Source organism: Mauremys mutica, chromosome 14 (genome assembly GCF_020497125.1).
Source record: "Mauremys mutica isolate MM-2020 ecotype Southern chromosome 14, ASM2049712v1, whole genome shotgun sequence".
NCBI classification, from domain to species: Eukaryota; Metazoa; Chordata; order Testudines; family Geoemydidae; genus Mauremys; species Mauremys mutica.
Genome location: NC_059085.1, coordinates 46,268,168 through 46,284,165, shown reverse-complemented (window position 1 = coordinate 46,284,165; position 15,998 = coordinate 46,268,168). Strand labels below are relative to the sequence as shown.

Genomic DNA, 15,998 nt, shown 5'->3' with positions numbered 1-15,998 from the left:
AGGTCCCTGCGAGCAAACTTAGGACTTGCAGGAAGAGTATGTTGAGAACTGTGCACGCAGGCAGAAGACTCCTCAGGATTTTTCAGTGGAGCAACTGGCCAGTTGCTTTCTACTGGCTCATTTAGTTCCCAATTCCTCCTTTGCCCAAAGGAATCAGAACTGTACACCAAGAACACCTTCCAAATAATTCTGGAAGGAAATCTTTATAATTTGGCAGTTAAGTTCTGAAAGCAGCAGATACAGCAAGAGCGATTACAACAGGCAGTGACAAGAGGCAGGGCTAAGACAGTGTGCTAGAAGACAAGAACACTGCTGGCTCTGAAACTCCTACCCGCCCTGGGAAAAATGCCCCTTATTACATGCTGTGTGCAATGTGGACATGTTAGCTATACTTAGGCTGAAGCATTAGGTTTTTAACCAGTAAATGTTGGTCAACGTCTATTTCACCATATACATACAAACACCAATGAAAAAATATTTCCATCAATGATAATGGAAATTTACAGGCAAAGTAAGAAAAATGCTGCTTGAGAACTAATGAGAGTTTGATTTAAAAGTATTTACTTTGTATATTTTGACACATAAGAATGGCCATACTGGGTCAGATTAATGGTCCAGCTAGCCCAGTAGCCTGTCTTCCGACAGTGGCCAATGCCAGGTGCTTCAGAGGGAATGAACAGAACAGGACAGTTTACTGAGTGATCTATCCCCTAATGTCCGCTCCCAGCTTCTGGCAATGAGAGGCCAGGGACACCCAGAGCATGAGGTTGCATCACTGGCTATCTTGGCTAATATCCATTGATAGATAAGTTCATGGAGAATAAGTCCAATTCTTTTTTGAACCCAATTTTGGCCTTCACAACATAACCTGTGGAACTTGTGGGCAGGGTAAGTGTGCGTTGGGTGAAAAAGTACTTCCTTATGTTAGTTTTAAACCTGCTGCCTAATTAATTGGTTCTTGTGTTATGTGAAGGAGTAAATAACACTTCCTTATTCCCTTTCTCCACACCAGTCATGATTTTATAGACCTTTGTCATATCCCCCCTTAGTCATCTCTTTTCCAAGCTGAAAATTCCCAGTTTTATTAATCTTCTCTCATATGGAAGCTGTTCCATATCCCTAATCATTTTTGTTGCCCTTCTCTGCACCTTTTCTGATTCTCATATATCTTTTTTGAGATGGGACAAACAGAACTGAATTCAATGTGTGGGCATACCATGGATTTATATAGTGACATTATTTTCTGTCTTATTTTTTCTCTCTTTCCTAGTAGTTCCTAACAGACTGTTACTGTTTTTGACTGCCGGTGCACATACACCAGCTGTCTTCAAAGAACTATCCACAATGACTCCAAGATCTCTTTCTTGAGTGGTAACAGCTAATTTAGATCCCATCATCCTGTATATATAGTTGGGATTATGTTTTCCAGTGTGCATTACCTTGTATGTATCAACATTGAATTTTATCTGCCATTTTGTTGCCCAGTCACCCAGTTTTGTGAGATCCCTTTGTAACTCTTTGCAGTCTGATTTGGACTTAACTATGTGATGTTGACAATTTGTGTTTTAATGGGTATAAAGCTTTAACCTTTTGAATCTTAGTTTCTACTATCATTAAATAATTGTTTATTCCCCCTACTGACACCCTCCGCACAATTTTGCACAACTATGAAAATTTGATAAAATAGATAAAATGCTTAAAATAAACATTGATATTATTGATCAATATGAAAAATAAAAATTGAATTCTGCCAAACCTAGCTATACTATGAAAACCTCAATTCTGCCTTTTCCTGAGTGGAATGTATAAAACTGTAAGGTTAACAGTGTAAGCTTGTGATTTTAGTTCCCCATCTTAGATAAGAAAAAAAAAAAGAGATAAAGTTTAATCCCACTTCAGATGTCACTGATGCAATCAGCTACATGAGGAATAATGCATTTACGGGACTTTCATCTCAGGAGTCACTGCAACTTTAACTCTGGGACAAGTCTTCATGCACATAAGTGATTTGTCAGTATCTTATAATTTACCCCCTCCCACGCTCACAAGGAGACTCAAAGAACCCCCCCCCCCCCCGGCAAAACTTCTAATTTAATTATTTGATGATATTGTGTGACAGTTTTTGAAACAGAAAGCCTGCATTATCATCACGTGCCTCATTTAAAACTAGCTGCACAGATTTCGCTCAAACTTGTGCACACATCCTGTTGGCTAAGACCAAGGATGGAAGTGTCAGCTCAGAAGAAGCATGTAAACATTAGCTATCGGCGATACTAATGCACAGTTTGCACTTACCTTTCTGAAGTGTGATAACATGTCTGGGCTTCTCTCACACATCTCTGTGAGGAGGACAACTGATGTGTGAAGAACACCTACAAGGCCAGAAACAAGTCTAGTTATTTAGTTTTCATTTATAAAGGCTCTAGGCACCTGACAAAAAAAAATTAAAATGAAACCCATAAAGGAAAAATAGCAGCAGCAATCCCACAAAACATCTCCCACCTGAAACACACACACACACACACACACAAATGCCTGCAATAAGAACATAAAAATGGCTATAGTGGGTGAAACCAATGGTCCATCTAGCCAGTATCCTGTCTTCCAACTAGCCAATGCCAGATACTTGAGAGGAAGGGAACAGAACAAGGCCATTTTGAGTGACCCATTGCCTGTCGTCCAGTCCCAGCTTCTGGAAGTTGGAGGTTTAGGCACACTTTATGCCCCTGACCATCTTGGCTAATAGCCATCGATGGAACTATCCACCAGGAACTTACCTAATTGTTTTTTTTAAACTCAGTTATACTTCTAACCTCCACAACATCCCCTGGCAACAAGTTCCACAGGTTGATAGTGTGTTGTGTGAAGAAGTGTTTCCTTACGTCTGTTTTAAACCTACTGCCTATTAATTTCATTGGGTGAACCCGCCCCCCGGTTCCTGTGTCACTGGAAGGGGTAAACAACACCTCCCTCTTCTTTCTCTGTACCATTCATGATTTTACAGACCTCTATCACATCCCTCCTCAGTTGTCTCCTTTTTCAAGCTGAAAAATCCCAGTCTTTCTAATCTTTTCTCATATGGAAGCTGTTCAATACTCCTAATTAATTTTCATTGCCTTCTCTGCACCTTTTCCAACACTAATATATCTTTTTTGAGGTGAGGTTACCAGAACTGCACAAAGAATTTAAGGTGTGGGTGTACCATGAATTCATATAGCAGGATCATGGTATTTCCTGTTTTATTATTCATCCCTTTCCTAATGGTTCATAACATTTTGTTAGCCTTTTTGACTGTCACTGCACAGTGAGGAGATGTTTTCAGAGAACTATCCACAATGTCGTCAAGATCTCTTTCTTGAATGGTAACAGCTAATTTAGACTGTATGTGTGGTTGGGATTATTTTTTCCAATGTGCATTACTTTGCATTTATCAACACTGAATTACATCTGCCATTCTGTCACCCAGTTTAGTGAGATCCCTTTGTAAGTCCAAAGCTGACTGCAAGGAGTTAGCTATCTTGAGTAATTTTGTCACCTCACTGTTCACCCCTTTTTCCAGATCATTTCTGAATATGCTAACACAGGTCCCAGTACAGATCCTTAGGGGACCCTGCTATTTTCCTCTCTCCATTGTAAAGACTAACCATTTAGTTCCTATCTTTTAGTAAGTTACTGATCCATGAGAGGATCTTCCCTCTTATCCCATGACTGCTTAGTTTGCTTAAGAGCCTTTATTGATGGACCTTACCAAAGGCTTTCTGAAAGTCCAAGTACACTATATCCACTGGATCATCCTTGTCCACACATTTGTTTATACCTTTAAATTCTAATAGATTGGTGAGGCATGATTTCTCTTTACAAAAGCCTTGGTGACTCTTCCCCAACATATCACATTCATCTATGTGTCTGATAATTCTGCTCTTTACTATAGTTTCAACCAATTTTCCTGGCATTGAAGTCAGGCTTACTGGCGTGTAATTGCCAGGATCGCCTCTGGAGCCTTTTTTTAAAATAGGCATTAACTAGATACCAGCCAGTCATCTGACACAGAGGTGGATTTAAATGATATATTACAAAGAGGCACTGCATTTGCAGCATGCCCTGAAGAGCACTTGATTGTTATGTGCTGTGTGTATTAGAGTAGCAGCAATACAGGCCATGAGAAAAAGAGACCCTACCAAAAAAAGGCTTAGGACTTATCTACACTTTGAACACTACAGTGGCACAGCCAGCAGCTCAGCCATTGTAGCACTTCAGTGTAGACACTACCTACAGGTGGTTCTGGCCCTGCCTTTGGGAACTGGGGGTGCTGGATGATGGCCAGAAGGTAGGCATAGCTGTTTTGGGTCCCAGCAAGCGGGGTTCATGGGTCTTTATGGAGAATGGCTGCCAGCGGCTCTGTGTCTCATGCACTAAAGAGGCTCCAACTTACATGTCTCTGAATAGAGTCAGTATCACACAGGGAGGCAGGTTCCAAGCCATTCAGGGCTTTACAGGTCAAAACCAACAAGCACTCAGTGCAGATAAAGAACTGGCGTTGTGTGCTTGCAGTAGATTGCTCTTCTCTATTAAGTGAGCTAAGAAAATCATTAGTTGTGTGGAGAAACTGAAAAGACAGATTGTCTCCTACATAAACTAACAAGGGGGGCAGGATTGAGGGACCCAAAATTAACAAATGGGTACAGAAGCCCATTCGGGTGCTCCTACTCACCCTTTTCTAATACAGGAACAAGGCAATAGTCAACAAAACTGAAACAGAAATTTAAAACTGAGGACAGAAGAGATTTCCTCCCATAATGCTCCATTAACCTGAGGGACTCACTACCCCCAGATATCACTGAAGCCAAAAACTTACTAGGATTCAAAAAAGGGTTAGATGTTTATACAGCTAAGATCACTCTCAGTTACATCAGTTAAAATGAGATTACATTAAGGATATAAACCTTAATGGCTCTATGACATAAGGCAAGCACTAATGACTTAGGTTAAAAAAAAGCTTTCCCTAATTCACACTTAGATTTCTTGCCCCTAGCATCTGGTAGGCGACTGGCTGGGAAAGGATAGTTCGTTAGATGTACCATTAGAGTAATCCAGCATGGCAATTCTTATGTTAATAAATTACATTGTTTATTATTTTGTTCTAGTATGAGCTTCTAAGTGGATTTAAGGGGCACCTCCTGATCAGGCACAGATGAGACGCACCATCCTGGTCACTTTTGCTATTTGATCATCTAAACGCAAGCTGAGCATCTAACAAGACCCTCAAAGTGACAAGTTGTGGGCACATACTAAAAAAGTAGATGATATTTTTGCTCTATCCTCCAGATGCATCCATCAGTTCCAGTTGCTTCCTCCAACCTACCATCAACATCTGACTTATCTAGACTGACCTTCAATCATTTACATTGAATCAACAATTGTACAAATATTTTCTTTCATCCACGACCCAGTCTGACCGGCTACTGCAATGCTTCACTGCAAGAGCCTATACTCATTCCTTTTCCTTTTAGTTAAAAAACGGCATGGCCTAGATTGCAGGCCCAACCCAAATCAACATTTCACCAGCCGTCAATTTGCAGTCAAAGTAACTCTTAGTAGCCCCGTGGGGAAATGCTCAAACAAGTTGCTTTTTGTTTTTAATTGCCAGCTGCCTACAATTACAACCCCGTAAGCAGCCCCACAATTCCAGAGAAGAGGGAGGAGATCTGATGAGCAGGCAGAAACATCTGGAGGAGATGGCAGACTTGGTATCTGCCCCTGGGATATAGGGGTTATTCCAAATTTGTTGGTAAAGCCCATGTTTTAGCTGTTCTGCTGGACCCTGAGCAATGGGCAAAAATGGTTTCCCTTCCCTGCTGTTTTTACATTTGGGTAGGATGCTGCAGCCTTCCATTTTGGACACAGTCTTCTCTCTTTTGTAACCACTGGAGTTGCACCTGAAAGACACTCAAACTTCAGCTCACACAAAACGCCAGCCTGCTTGCTCAGCAATGCTTGTCACAGGGAGCATGCAACATCCATGTCCCAGAGTCTATATTAAACTATTTCCAGGTGCACTTAAAAGTCTCATTTTTGGCCTACAAAGAGCTCTACAGTTGGTGCAGTAGTGCCTTTAGTCCTGCTGATTGCCTGACACCAAGATGTTCTAGGAGGTTGATGCCTGGTCGTTTTCAAAAAGTGAGCCTCAGATCTTCATAAGAACAGCCAGACTGGGTCAGACCAAAGGTTCATCTAGCCCAGTATCCTGTCTTCTGACAGTGGCCAGTGCCAGGTGCCCCTGAGGGAATGAACAGAAGAGGTAATCACAAGTGATCCACCCCGTCGCCCATTCCCAGTGTGACTAAGACAGGCCGGACAGCTGCAAGAGGGTCTTGGAAGGCCGATATGTGAGCTCTAGAATGTTAAAGGCCCTTTTTCCTACAAGCTGAAAAGGGGTTACCTCAGGTCAGTCAGGGACACCTGAATCCAATTAAGGGCTGCCTGAGACCTTTAAAAAACCCTCCTCTGGGCAGAGAAAAGGAGGAAAGAGAGAAGGGGACAACCTGCTGCCGTTCCATACCCCTAATCATTTTTGTTACCCTTTTCCAATTCCAATACATCTTTTTTGAGATGGGGCGATCAAGATCTGCACTCTTCTTCTGGTCTGACAGATTATGAGGTGGCTTCACAGTACAATGCAAAGCCCTCCTGACAGAATACTGGAGCTGACTGAAGTTCATTTTCCTTGGTACATAAGAGAGGGAAGGAGAGCAGGTTACTGGGATTCAGGAGACCCTGGGCCCAATGTCTTGCTCTGCCAAAGACTTCCCGTGTGACCTTGGAAAAGTCAAAGTCTCAGTTCTTTACTTGTAAAAACAGGCACACTAATCCTTCCCTGCCTCACAAGGGTGCTGTGAGGATAAATATATTAAAGACTGTGAGGTGCTGATACTGCTACCATTTTAATTAGTCCCTGCGCTAAGCACTCCAATTAGCGCATTTTAAAACCTAAACAAGTTCACAATGTCCACATGTAGCACAGTCCACAAGCAACCCCCACTTCCTTCCCCCACAATACCCCAGGTGTGCTGCAGCCTAACACCCCAATGAAATAAAATGACGAACATGTTCACTAGAGAAGGAAACAAATGTTTACTTGGCTACCAGAGATACTGCTGCAGCTATGCATCGGTTTAAATGGGAAGGAACTACTTGTTAGGGCCATTCTCCACAAAAGAGCCTCAGCTCTGAAACACAGCCTCTATTTGTGACCCCTTTATGGCATGCTTTAATGCCCATCTATATCCCAACGATACTGCGTGGCCAGATATAGAAAAATGGTTTCAGTCAAAGATTCTGTCATTTGAGTGCTGGGTTATGTGAATGGGCAAGTAGTCAATTGTTTGGATATTTTTCCTTATTTTAAATACTTATACAAGCGCTTCCAGCTTGGAAAACAGATGTGAAAAATAAAATAAGTACATTTCCAAAAGGAAGTCTTGTTTCAAGCTTGCAAAAAAGTTACTCTAAACAGAGTAAGAATCTGTTTTAAAATGCAGTTACGATCCAAAAAAACAATTACGTAAAGGTGGCCCTTTCTTACCCAGCAATCTGCTGTGCAACTTAAGAACCATCTGATTACTCTGCTCCAGTTAGCACTGCAGAGATCTCACAGCTTTGGGAATATAAGCTGAACTCCATTCTGCTTCATCCATCAGTTCCAAGTTAACAGTAATAAACAAAAAGTAATCATCTCAGACAGAAGCTGACCTTTCAGATCCCAAGTGGAGTTTGCAACCCTACCAGCTGGAAAATCTTTTGCCTTGCACAAAAAGCAAGAGTGACCTGGAGTCAGAGAGATTTAATGTGGAACCTCAGAATGCCATCCTCACAGAGGAGAAACATACTATGAATTACATAATACAGTTTGCTACAGTCCCAGATTCACCATATTTACTCTGTATGTGTTTCACGTGCCTTGAAATGAAATGAAAGTAGCAGGTACTTTGATAAATGAACAGAAAGACCGTTTGATTACCCAGTAGCCTGTGCTGTGTAATTTCCTGCAGGAGCAAAGAATCACATATGCTCTATGCCTCTTGTAGCACATGGGACATTTGCTCTCTTTCTACAGAACTGGAAGGACACCGATCAGAAAAATGTATGACAAGAATGGCCTTTTCCAATGAAAGGCTGAGTTAGATGGTGGGTGTGCAGCACCCCTGCATGGAGGAGCATTGCCTCCAAAGGCCTGGGCCATGCCTGCTGACATTACCATGGTTCTTCTCATTCAGTAGGTTTTTGGTGGCTGGCAGGAACATCTCCATGAGTTCAGGCACCTTCCTAATGACATGCACAGCACACAGTGCTGCCTGCAAGAGAAGAAAAGCACAGTTAGCACACCCCTCCATGTCACTGACTGCCAGCAGACTCCAAGCTTAGCCATCTGCGGCCCAGAAACTTCTTAAGAGGATCCACTTCTATATTAGAGCTAATTTGCACACTTAACTCACCTGGAAACGTGTTAACAAGTACATGTGCAAGAACATCTCTATACTGAGAAAATCCTGGCCAATGCCTTATGGATTTGTTAGTTCTGAACACACTGGGACAAGAGTTCTATTCTGTCCAGACCACAGATACCACCCATGCTTTACCTGCATTGCAGATACAGGGAGGTCTCTGGTCACTAGTTACCATACTAGTACATGTACTCTCAGAGAAATAACTTGCTGATGTGCCCTATGCCACCCGGCACACTAAATATTAAAAGCATCTCCCCCTTCCTTCTGTCCCAGGCTTTAGATTGCAAAGAAGCAGTTTGGAAACTTCCTGAGGTACCTTTTTTCTTAGGTAAGAGTTGGATGTTTTGAGGAGTTTCTCCACTTCTCCTGCCAGGTCTCTGCACATCTCAGAGGAGCCCATGCAGCCGAGGGTGCAGAGTGCCAGCCCCTGCACATACTGTGTGCTGTGATTAAGGTCACTGCAAAAGAGACCAAGAACAAGCCTGTCAACACATGCACAGGGAACTCTCCAGTCCAGGACACAGGTGCAGGGAACTCTGCACATCAAGAAGCGAATCAGAATGCAGGTAAGCTGTGAAGCAAAGACGTTAGTTATGTATGTTCCAAGGCAGCTGGGCAGCTGAGTAAGAACGGGACGCTTCAGACACACATGGCATAGTCGCCCACCACCACAGACTCACCTCAGAAGACTTCAGGTATAGCTACAGTCACAAGTGAAATGGGCTGAATGACAGTAACGCCAGTGCCTGGAGCCCAGCCCAGAAGAAAAAGAGGCATGCAGAGCTCCACCCTATGTCACACCTGTATCTAAGCAACAGTTGACCAGACTGGCAGGTGAAAGCACAGGGCTCAAAAGCCATCAGAAGAGTGGGGGAAATGCCACTGTTGCAGACACCACGCTCTGTGCTGCCCCAGGCAGAGAGGCAGGCCCTGACCCCATTCCTGCTTCAGCAGAAACACACAAACCAGCCACAACAAAACAACTTTGCAGCAAAGGATCCCAGCCCTTGACAAACAACAGGGAACTGTCTACGGCCATTACACTCACTTCACATAGCAGGGGACAGTGTGAACAGCTAGCCAATCCTGGGCATTACAAGGAAAAAGGGAAGCTCTACACATCTGAAATTCCCAAGTGATCCCCCGACCCCCAGACTCTTCCTCCAGCAAGAGGAAACAGGGCATGTGCCTCTCATCCCAGGCCCCTCTCCCCCTGTCCAGGTGAGTGAGAGGAATTCCTGCTCAGAGGAGATGTGGGTGGTGAAGGGGAAAGACATACTGTCAGAACTGGGTCATGGACAGCCTGTGGGTATGGAGTGAGTTGGTCAGTATTGGGGCTGAAGGTCAGAGATCAATCCGGGACTAGGTCAAAACTAAAGTCAGAGTCCATTACCAAATTGAGAGTGTGAGGTGAGAATCGGGGTCAGGCCAGGTCAGGATATTTCACTGGGGTTAGCAGTGGTCTGAGGCTAGAGACAGTAAAACAGGATCAGGGTTGGGATGCGAGCCTAGATCAAAAGCCAGGAGCCTGTGATCATGTCAGTTGCAGCGAGGAGCAACGACCAAGGTCGGAGGCAGAAGTATGCTGGAGGTCTACATTGCCCAGACAACTCTCAGAAATGGTTTCCTGATTTAGATGGGGAGTGCCAGCCTACCAGGGAATCATGGAGAGCTGTCACTCCTGCCCCATAGGGTGGGACTTCCTGCAGGATTTAGCCTCTCAGTTCCTCTTCGTGGCAACTGTGCCTGGGCCCTGTGGTTTCTTACATCACTCCCCCCTCTTCAGGGCCCTTCTTTTCAGATTGCTGCGAGTTACAACATTTCGGGATCCATTCGCTGCACTTCCTAATAATATTTGGTATACTGTGGTTGGAGGAGCATGACCTGCATATCTCCAAGAGGGAGAAGAGCATGGGACAGGAGGGGGAAGAACCGGGCTTCTCTGGATGAACCTCATGAAATTCTCTTACCAGGTTGGGGGCGTGGACATGGGAGGCAAGTTGCCAAGTGCGCTCTTCAAGTCCCTATGTTTCCCAGTCTACAAGGTGGAATGTACCTTAAGGGATCAGGGCAGCTGTAATTTGAAAGCGATGGAGCTGACTTCCTGGCAGATCCAAAAGGTCCCAGGAACTGGTAGTCTAGCTCGCAAGAAGGTATATTGTTCAGAAGATACTTCAAAGTGAGACAGACTTTCCAGCCAACAGTGGCTCCCAGGTGAGGGGTCCTCCTTCGAGGTGAACCAAATAAGGGAGATCAGATCTTAGTGAATAGCTGCACTGAGGAAATTACTGAGTTTGAGGAGATATGGTGGCACAACAGTAGGTTCCTTGCCCTCCTTACGATAGAACTGTCCTTTTCGTGAGAAGGCATCAGCCTTTCCATTTTGGGACCCAGGTTGGTAGATGATGGTGAATTTGAACAGAGAAAACGGGGCCCACCTTAGCTGCCTTTAGTTTAAAATTTGGGGCTTGCAGAGATATTCAAGCTTCTTATGGTCTATGAAGACCTAAACAGGGTACCGAACCCCCTCGAGGTGGTGGCACTACTCCGCGAATGCAGTTTTAGTTGCAAGCAGCTCATCTAGTATTTTGTAATTTATTTTCGCTGGGGTGAGCTTGCAAGAGATGACTAAAAATGTGCAGTGGTGCAAGACTTGCTGGGCTTGGAGATTCTGAGAGAGTACCTCCCCATGGACCACGTTGGACACAGTGGCCTCCACAATGAACAGGCAGGTTGGATTGTGGTGCACCAGGATGGAAGCTATGGTGAAGGACGACTTGAGCTGGATGAAGTCATGCTGGGCAAAGGCATTCTGGGCTTCGGGTGATCAAGTGAACCAGATGGTCTTACAAAGGAGTGAAGTCAGGGGAACCACTTTGTGTCAGAAGTCGGAGATAACCAACCAATAAAAACTGGCAAAGTACATGAAGTGTTATAATTCACAGGGCTTCCAGGGAGCTATTAAGTCATGAATTGATGCTATCTTTTGGAAATCCATCTGAATGCCCCCTGAACAGATGATATAGCCCAAAACTTCAAGGGAAGGCTGGTCAAAGAGGCATTTTTTCAGTTTGGCATATAGTCCATGCTTCTACAGCCTTTCTAGAGCAGATCCAACATAATGACACTGTTGTTCTTGGCTCTCTGAGAACATGAGGATATCAATGAGATAAATTACATTTATCAAATATGTCCTTGAACATGTCGTTCACAAAGTGTTGGAAAATTGCAGGGGCATTGGTCAGGCCAAACAGCATTACTGAATATGCGAAGTGTCTGCACTGGGCATGAAAGGCGGTTTTCCACTCACTGATGGCTCTTTTATGCTCCAAGTGGTAAGCTCCCAAAAGGTCTACCTTTGTGAAGATCCTGGCTGTTCAAACACGATTTAGCAATCCCAGAATAAGAGGCAGAGGATATTGGTTGTGGACTGTGACCTGATTTAGGGCTCAACAGTCCACGCAAAGATACAATGATCCATCCTCCTTCTGTATAAAAAGTACTAAGGCCCCTGCTGGGGAAGTAGATTGACAGATGAAACCTTTCTCAAGATTTTCTTGGATATAGTTGTGCACTGCTGCCAGTTCTGGTCCAGACATGGTACGTATCAATCCATATGGGGCCTTCAATCTATGGTCTATGAAAGGCTGTGCAAACCATGGTCTTGGTGTGGGGGCAGGATGTCCCCAATTTTTTTTTCCTCAAAACCCTCAGGTGTGTTCCTGCTATTTCTTTGAGAGACAGGGTTTTGGGCTCAAGGCAATTTCTTTCTGGCTGGCCCAGGTTACCTCTAGAGTGGTAACGTCCCTCCCTGAGGTTCAGAGATTGACTCTCAGTGGGGTTGCAGGCAGACTTTTTGGCAATAATAGGAAGAAATGTTGATGCTCTTCTCCCTCTTGGAGATATGCAGGTCATGCTCCTCCAACCACAGTATACCGAATATTATTGGGAAGTGCAGCGAGCGAATCCCAAAATGTTGTAACTTGCAGCAATCTCCCATTCCAACCTCGAAAAGAACAGTTTTCTGGGTTACTGGACTGGATGACAGGGTAACCCATCAATTGTGGCTACCGGGTCCTGTGAAGGTTTGGGCTGAAGGAGAATTTGTAGGGTCTGGACTACTGTTGCATGTATAAAATTATCTGTGGCACCTGAGTTGATCCTGGCTAACTGCAGGGGAATTGAGTGCAAGTGAGGGTCCCAATATTGTTCAGTAGAAACAAAGGTTAAGTTGCTGGCTTTCCTTTACCTCCATGATCAAACATTTGTGACCCAGATCCACCTACATCAGTTCAAGACCTGGTTCCCTGGGCTGTGCACAGTGGGTGGGCATAGCTGTATTGGGCTCCCTTTATCTCCTCCTCTCACTTGCACACCCAGTTGTCAATACAAAGGAGAAGATCAACGAAGGTGTTGAGTCAGATAGGGTTCTCTATATGAACTAGCTTGTCTTCTATCTCTTCACTGAGAATGGAACTGGTGCAGTTGTGCTGCCATATTCCACTAGACATTAGCTACCAGTCATCAGAAATGGGCAAAGTTTGAAGAGGCAGGCCCTTGCCTTGTCTAAGCTTCCAGAGGGTGGCCTATGCCAAGTGCACGTGGAATGGGTGGTCATCAAAAATGGCTGAGAATTCCCACAGGAGTCATCCCAGTTGGAGAGTACTGGGCTAATAGAGGGGAGGCCCAATCTAGCACTTCTCCCACAAGCAGGTTAATCACCATCCCCACCTTTGCCTGGTTCATGGAGTACATTCAGGGATGTAGCTGGAAAAGCAGCAACAGTGGACTCCAGAGAGATTACTGATGAACCCAGGAAGCTGAGTAGCAGATACCGTCTCCTCAGCTGCCCCGGAACCTGCATGGCACATGTAAAAGCTGAACATTCTTTAGGAAAAGCTTTTGCTTTTCCTGCCAGGTGGCTCGGGGCCTCGGGAGGGGAGGTGCAGCGTGTTTCCCATTCTCCAGCGGCAGCTCAGGCTGGCCCGGGACTCCTCCAGCCATGGGAGGGTGTGGGGTTTGGGGCTCCTGCTGCGGGGGGGGAGGGGGAGGAAGAGAAGGGACTGGGAGCTCTGGGGGGTGGGGTTGGAGCATCAGGCAGAAGAGGTGGGGCCGGGGGACTAGCCTCCCCAAAGAGGGGGTCCACCCACCACCCATGGTGCTGATGGACAACTTCACTGTAGTTTCTCTCAAGCCTGGCAGAGATTCTTGGAGGAGCTATGGGGAGATAAGTGACAGTATGGGAACTCTTTCACCCCACCTGTCTCCCACAGAACAAGATAAATGTTTTTGCCACAGCTTCCTCCACAACCAAAACTGCCTCAGGTTCTTGATGGGAGCAAGATGCTCCTGTCTCCCAAACTCCAGCCCACAGGAACCTTAAGTGGCTACTAATGTTTGAATTTGCAGCAGCTTCTTGCCTAGAGGAAGCCTCAGTTGCTACTGTCTCATCCCTTCTCCCCACCTCACCCCACCTAGGAAACTGCTTGAACAGGACGCAGAGCTACTACCTGGAGAAAGGAGAGAACAGCACAGGGTAGTCTAGGCCCTGAACACCAGAAAAGTACCTGGTTTTATTGCAGGATGAGTCATGCACCCAGCTGGGCCTGCCTAAAGACCAAGTTTAAAAAAAAAAAAAAAAAAAAAAGGTGAGCCTCTGCAGTTTACAGACTCCCTGGTGGACTGGATATGCCCTGAAAACATGTACGTAGCACATGGAATAGCAAGAGAGAACAGTGGAATTATGAGAACTTGTTTTACAGACTATTTGGGATTCAAGAACTAAAATCTCTTAATCTGGAACATGAAGTAGTCAATAAATAAGCCTTTCCCAGTGCAGCAGGCTAAGACAATCTTCCTCATCTGTCACCTAAAAGGACTTTTCCACACAACGTAACACGTGTTTCCCCCCCCCCCTCGCTGCCCAGGAACTCTTAGCAAACTGGATATTATTCCTGGATATTACCAATGTGATCACCTATGTCACTGGATAATCCTAGATAACTATATGGAATACAAGTTAACACTTGTAATCATAGGTCTGCCTGCTATTGATTAATAATGCACATATAGGGAGGAGTGTTTAGTTATTGCTTACTTTTAAATTACTTTGTTTTACAATGTTTTGAAAATAGCAATGCCTCTTGGAGGCCTGGCAGACAACAGTTTGAAAACCGAGTCAGATCTCAGAGGTGTCTGGGACTCAAATGGCAGAGACCACATAGGAAATAAAATTCCCTGCTCTGTTTTCCTCTCAGCTGGCCCTGTAATTGTGGAAACATGGGATGTTACTACATCTCCCCAGATTCCCCCTAAAATCTACTAGATGACATTATCTTGGCTAGCGGAAGCAGTGTGAATGATAGTCAAGTGCCCAGGACAAGAAAAAGATTTTGCTGCACCCTGGAAAAATGCTAACATGAAAACAAATTAAGAAAGCCAGATCTACTGATGTTCAGAGACTAAGTGCAGGGATCCAGCTATGGGAAAGAATAATGACAAAAGCAGTTTGATGAAGGTCTCTGCATTACAGAGGTGTCTGGTAGTGACTTTATAATTAAGGTTGTGTTCCAAAATGGGCTTAAAAAAGGGCATAAATTCCTGTTCTCTGAGAGTAGTTGGTTTATCAGCAAAACATTTCACAGTTTCCATGCCCTTTGGATTTTCTGTGTAGTTTGATTTCTCTGAACACATTTATAATGGGAAGCCTCTGAATTTGGGCTCTGTCTGATTTTCTCCCCCTTGGCAGGTACTTTTCATAGATCAATCACCAATCTTAAAAATATTGTTTATTCATTCAAAAATCGAGAGACGTGTCTGCTGACTTGATCTCTTACAACAGATAAAGCTCTTTTAAACTATTTAGATTGACAGGAATTTTTAAGCAGCTATTCATGCTACCACTGAAAAGTTTGTGTATTGTGCACACACACCTGACTGGAGAAGCTGTGGGGGTGGTACACAAACCTGACTGAGGGGTGCCAGAAGCACACAAAACTCTGCATAAAATATTCTCTATCAGCAACTGTACTTCTGCTCCCTTTGTGTTTACTCCCTACCACCCCCTCCACACTCATCCAACCCATTCCCCCAGGTAAGTATAAAAACCTCAACACACACACACACACACACACACACACTGTAGTGAAGCAATTAGGGTTGCTGCACACAAAGCATGCCTGACACACCCACAAAAGCAAGGAAGTGAAAAGTTAAGCCACTTACCACAACATACCCTGCTCTCCTTCACCTACATTACCACAACTCCTGGACACCACAGACCATATTGCTGCAACCTTAACTCTGCTCCCTTAGGGATGCCAGGCTTCCATCACTATCTTAACCACCTGTCTGCACACCTATCTTCACCAAACTCCCAAAACAACGAACTACTACACCAAACACGCATAAAAAGTGGTGGAAACAATCCAGTAAAGGAACATGTGCAGAAAACCAAAAGGAAGGCGGAGTTAAGTTTGTGGCATGTGGTGTCCA

The 15,998-nt window shown here is 44.5% G+C and overlaps 1 protein-coding gene across 3 annotated transcripts in view; it reads right to left on the bottom strand.

Moving 5' to 3' along the window:
- The window catches only part of AP1G1 (adaptor related protein complex 1 subunit gamma 1), a 98,820-nt gene that overhangs the window by 39,866 nt on the left and 42,956 nt on the right, over positions 1-15,998 (bottom strand). For all 3 annotated transcript variants that reach the window (XM_044986877.1, XM_044986875.1, XM_044986876.1), the window contains 3 exons: positions 8,821-8,962; positions 8,255-8,351; positions 2,296-2,372 (listed from right to left, as the gene is read on the bottom strand). In XM_044986877.1, the coding sequence (XP_044842812.1) occupies positions 2,296-2,372; positions 8,255-8,351; positions 8,821-8,962 (316 nt within the window). The remainder of the gene's footprint in view (positions 1-2,295; positions 2,373-8,254; positions 8,352-8,820; positions 8,963-15,998) is intronic.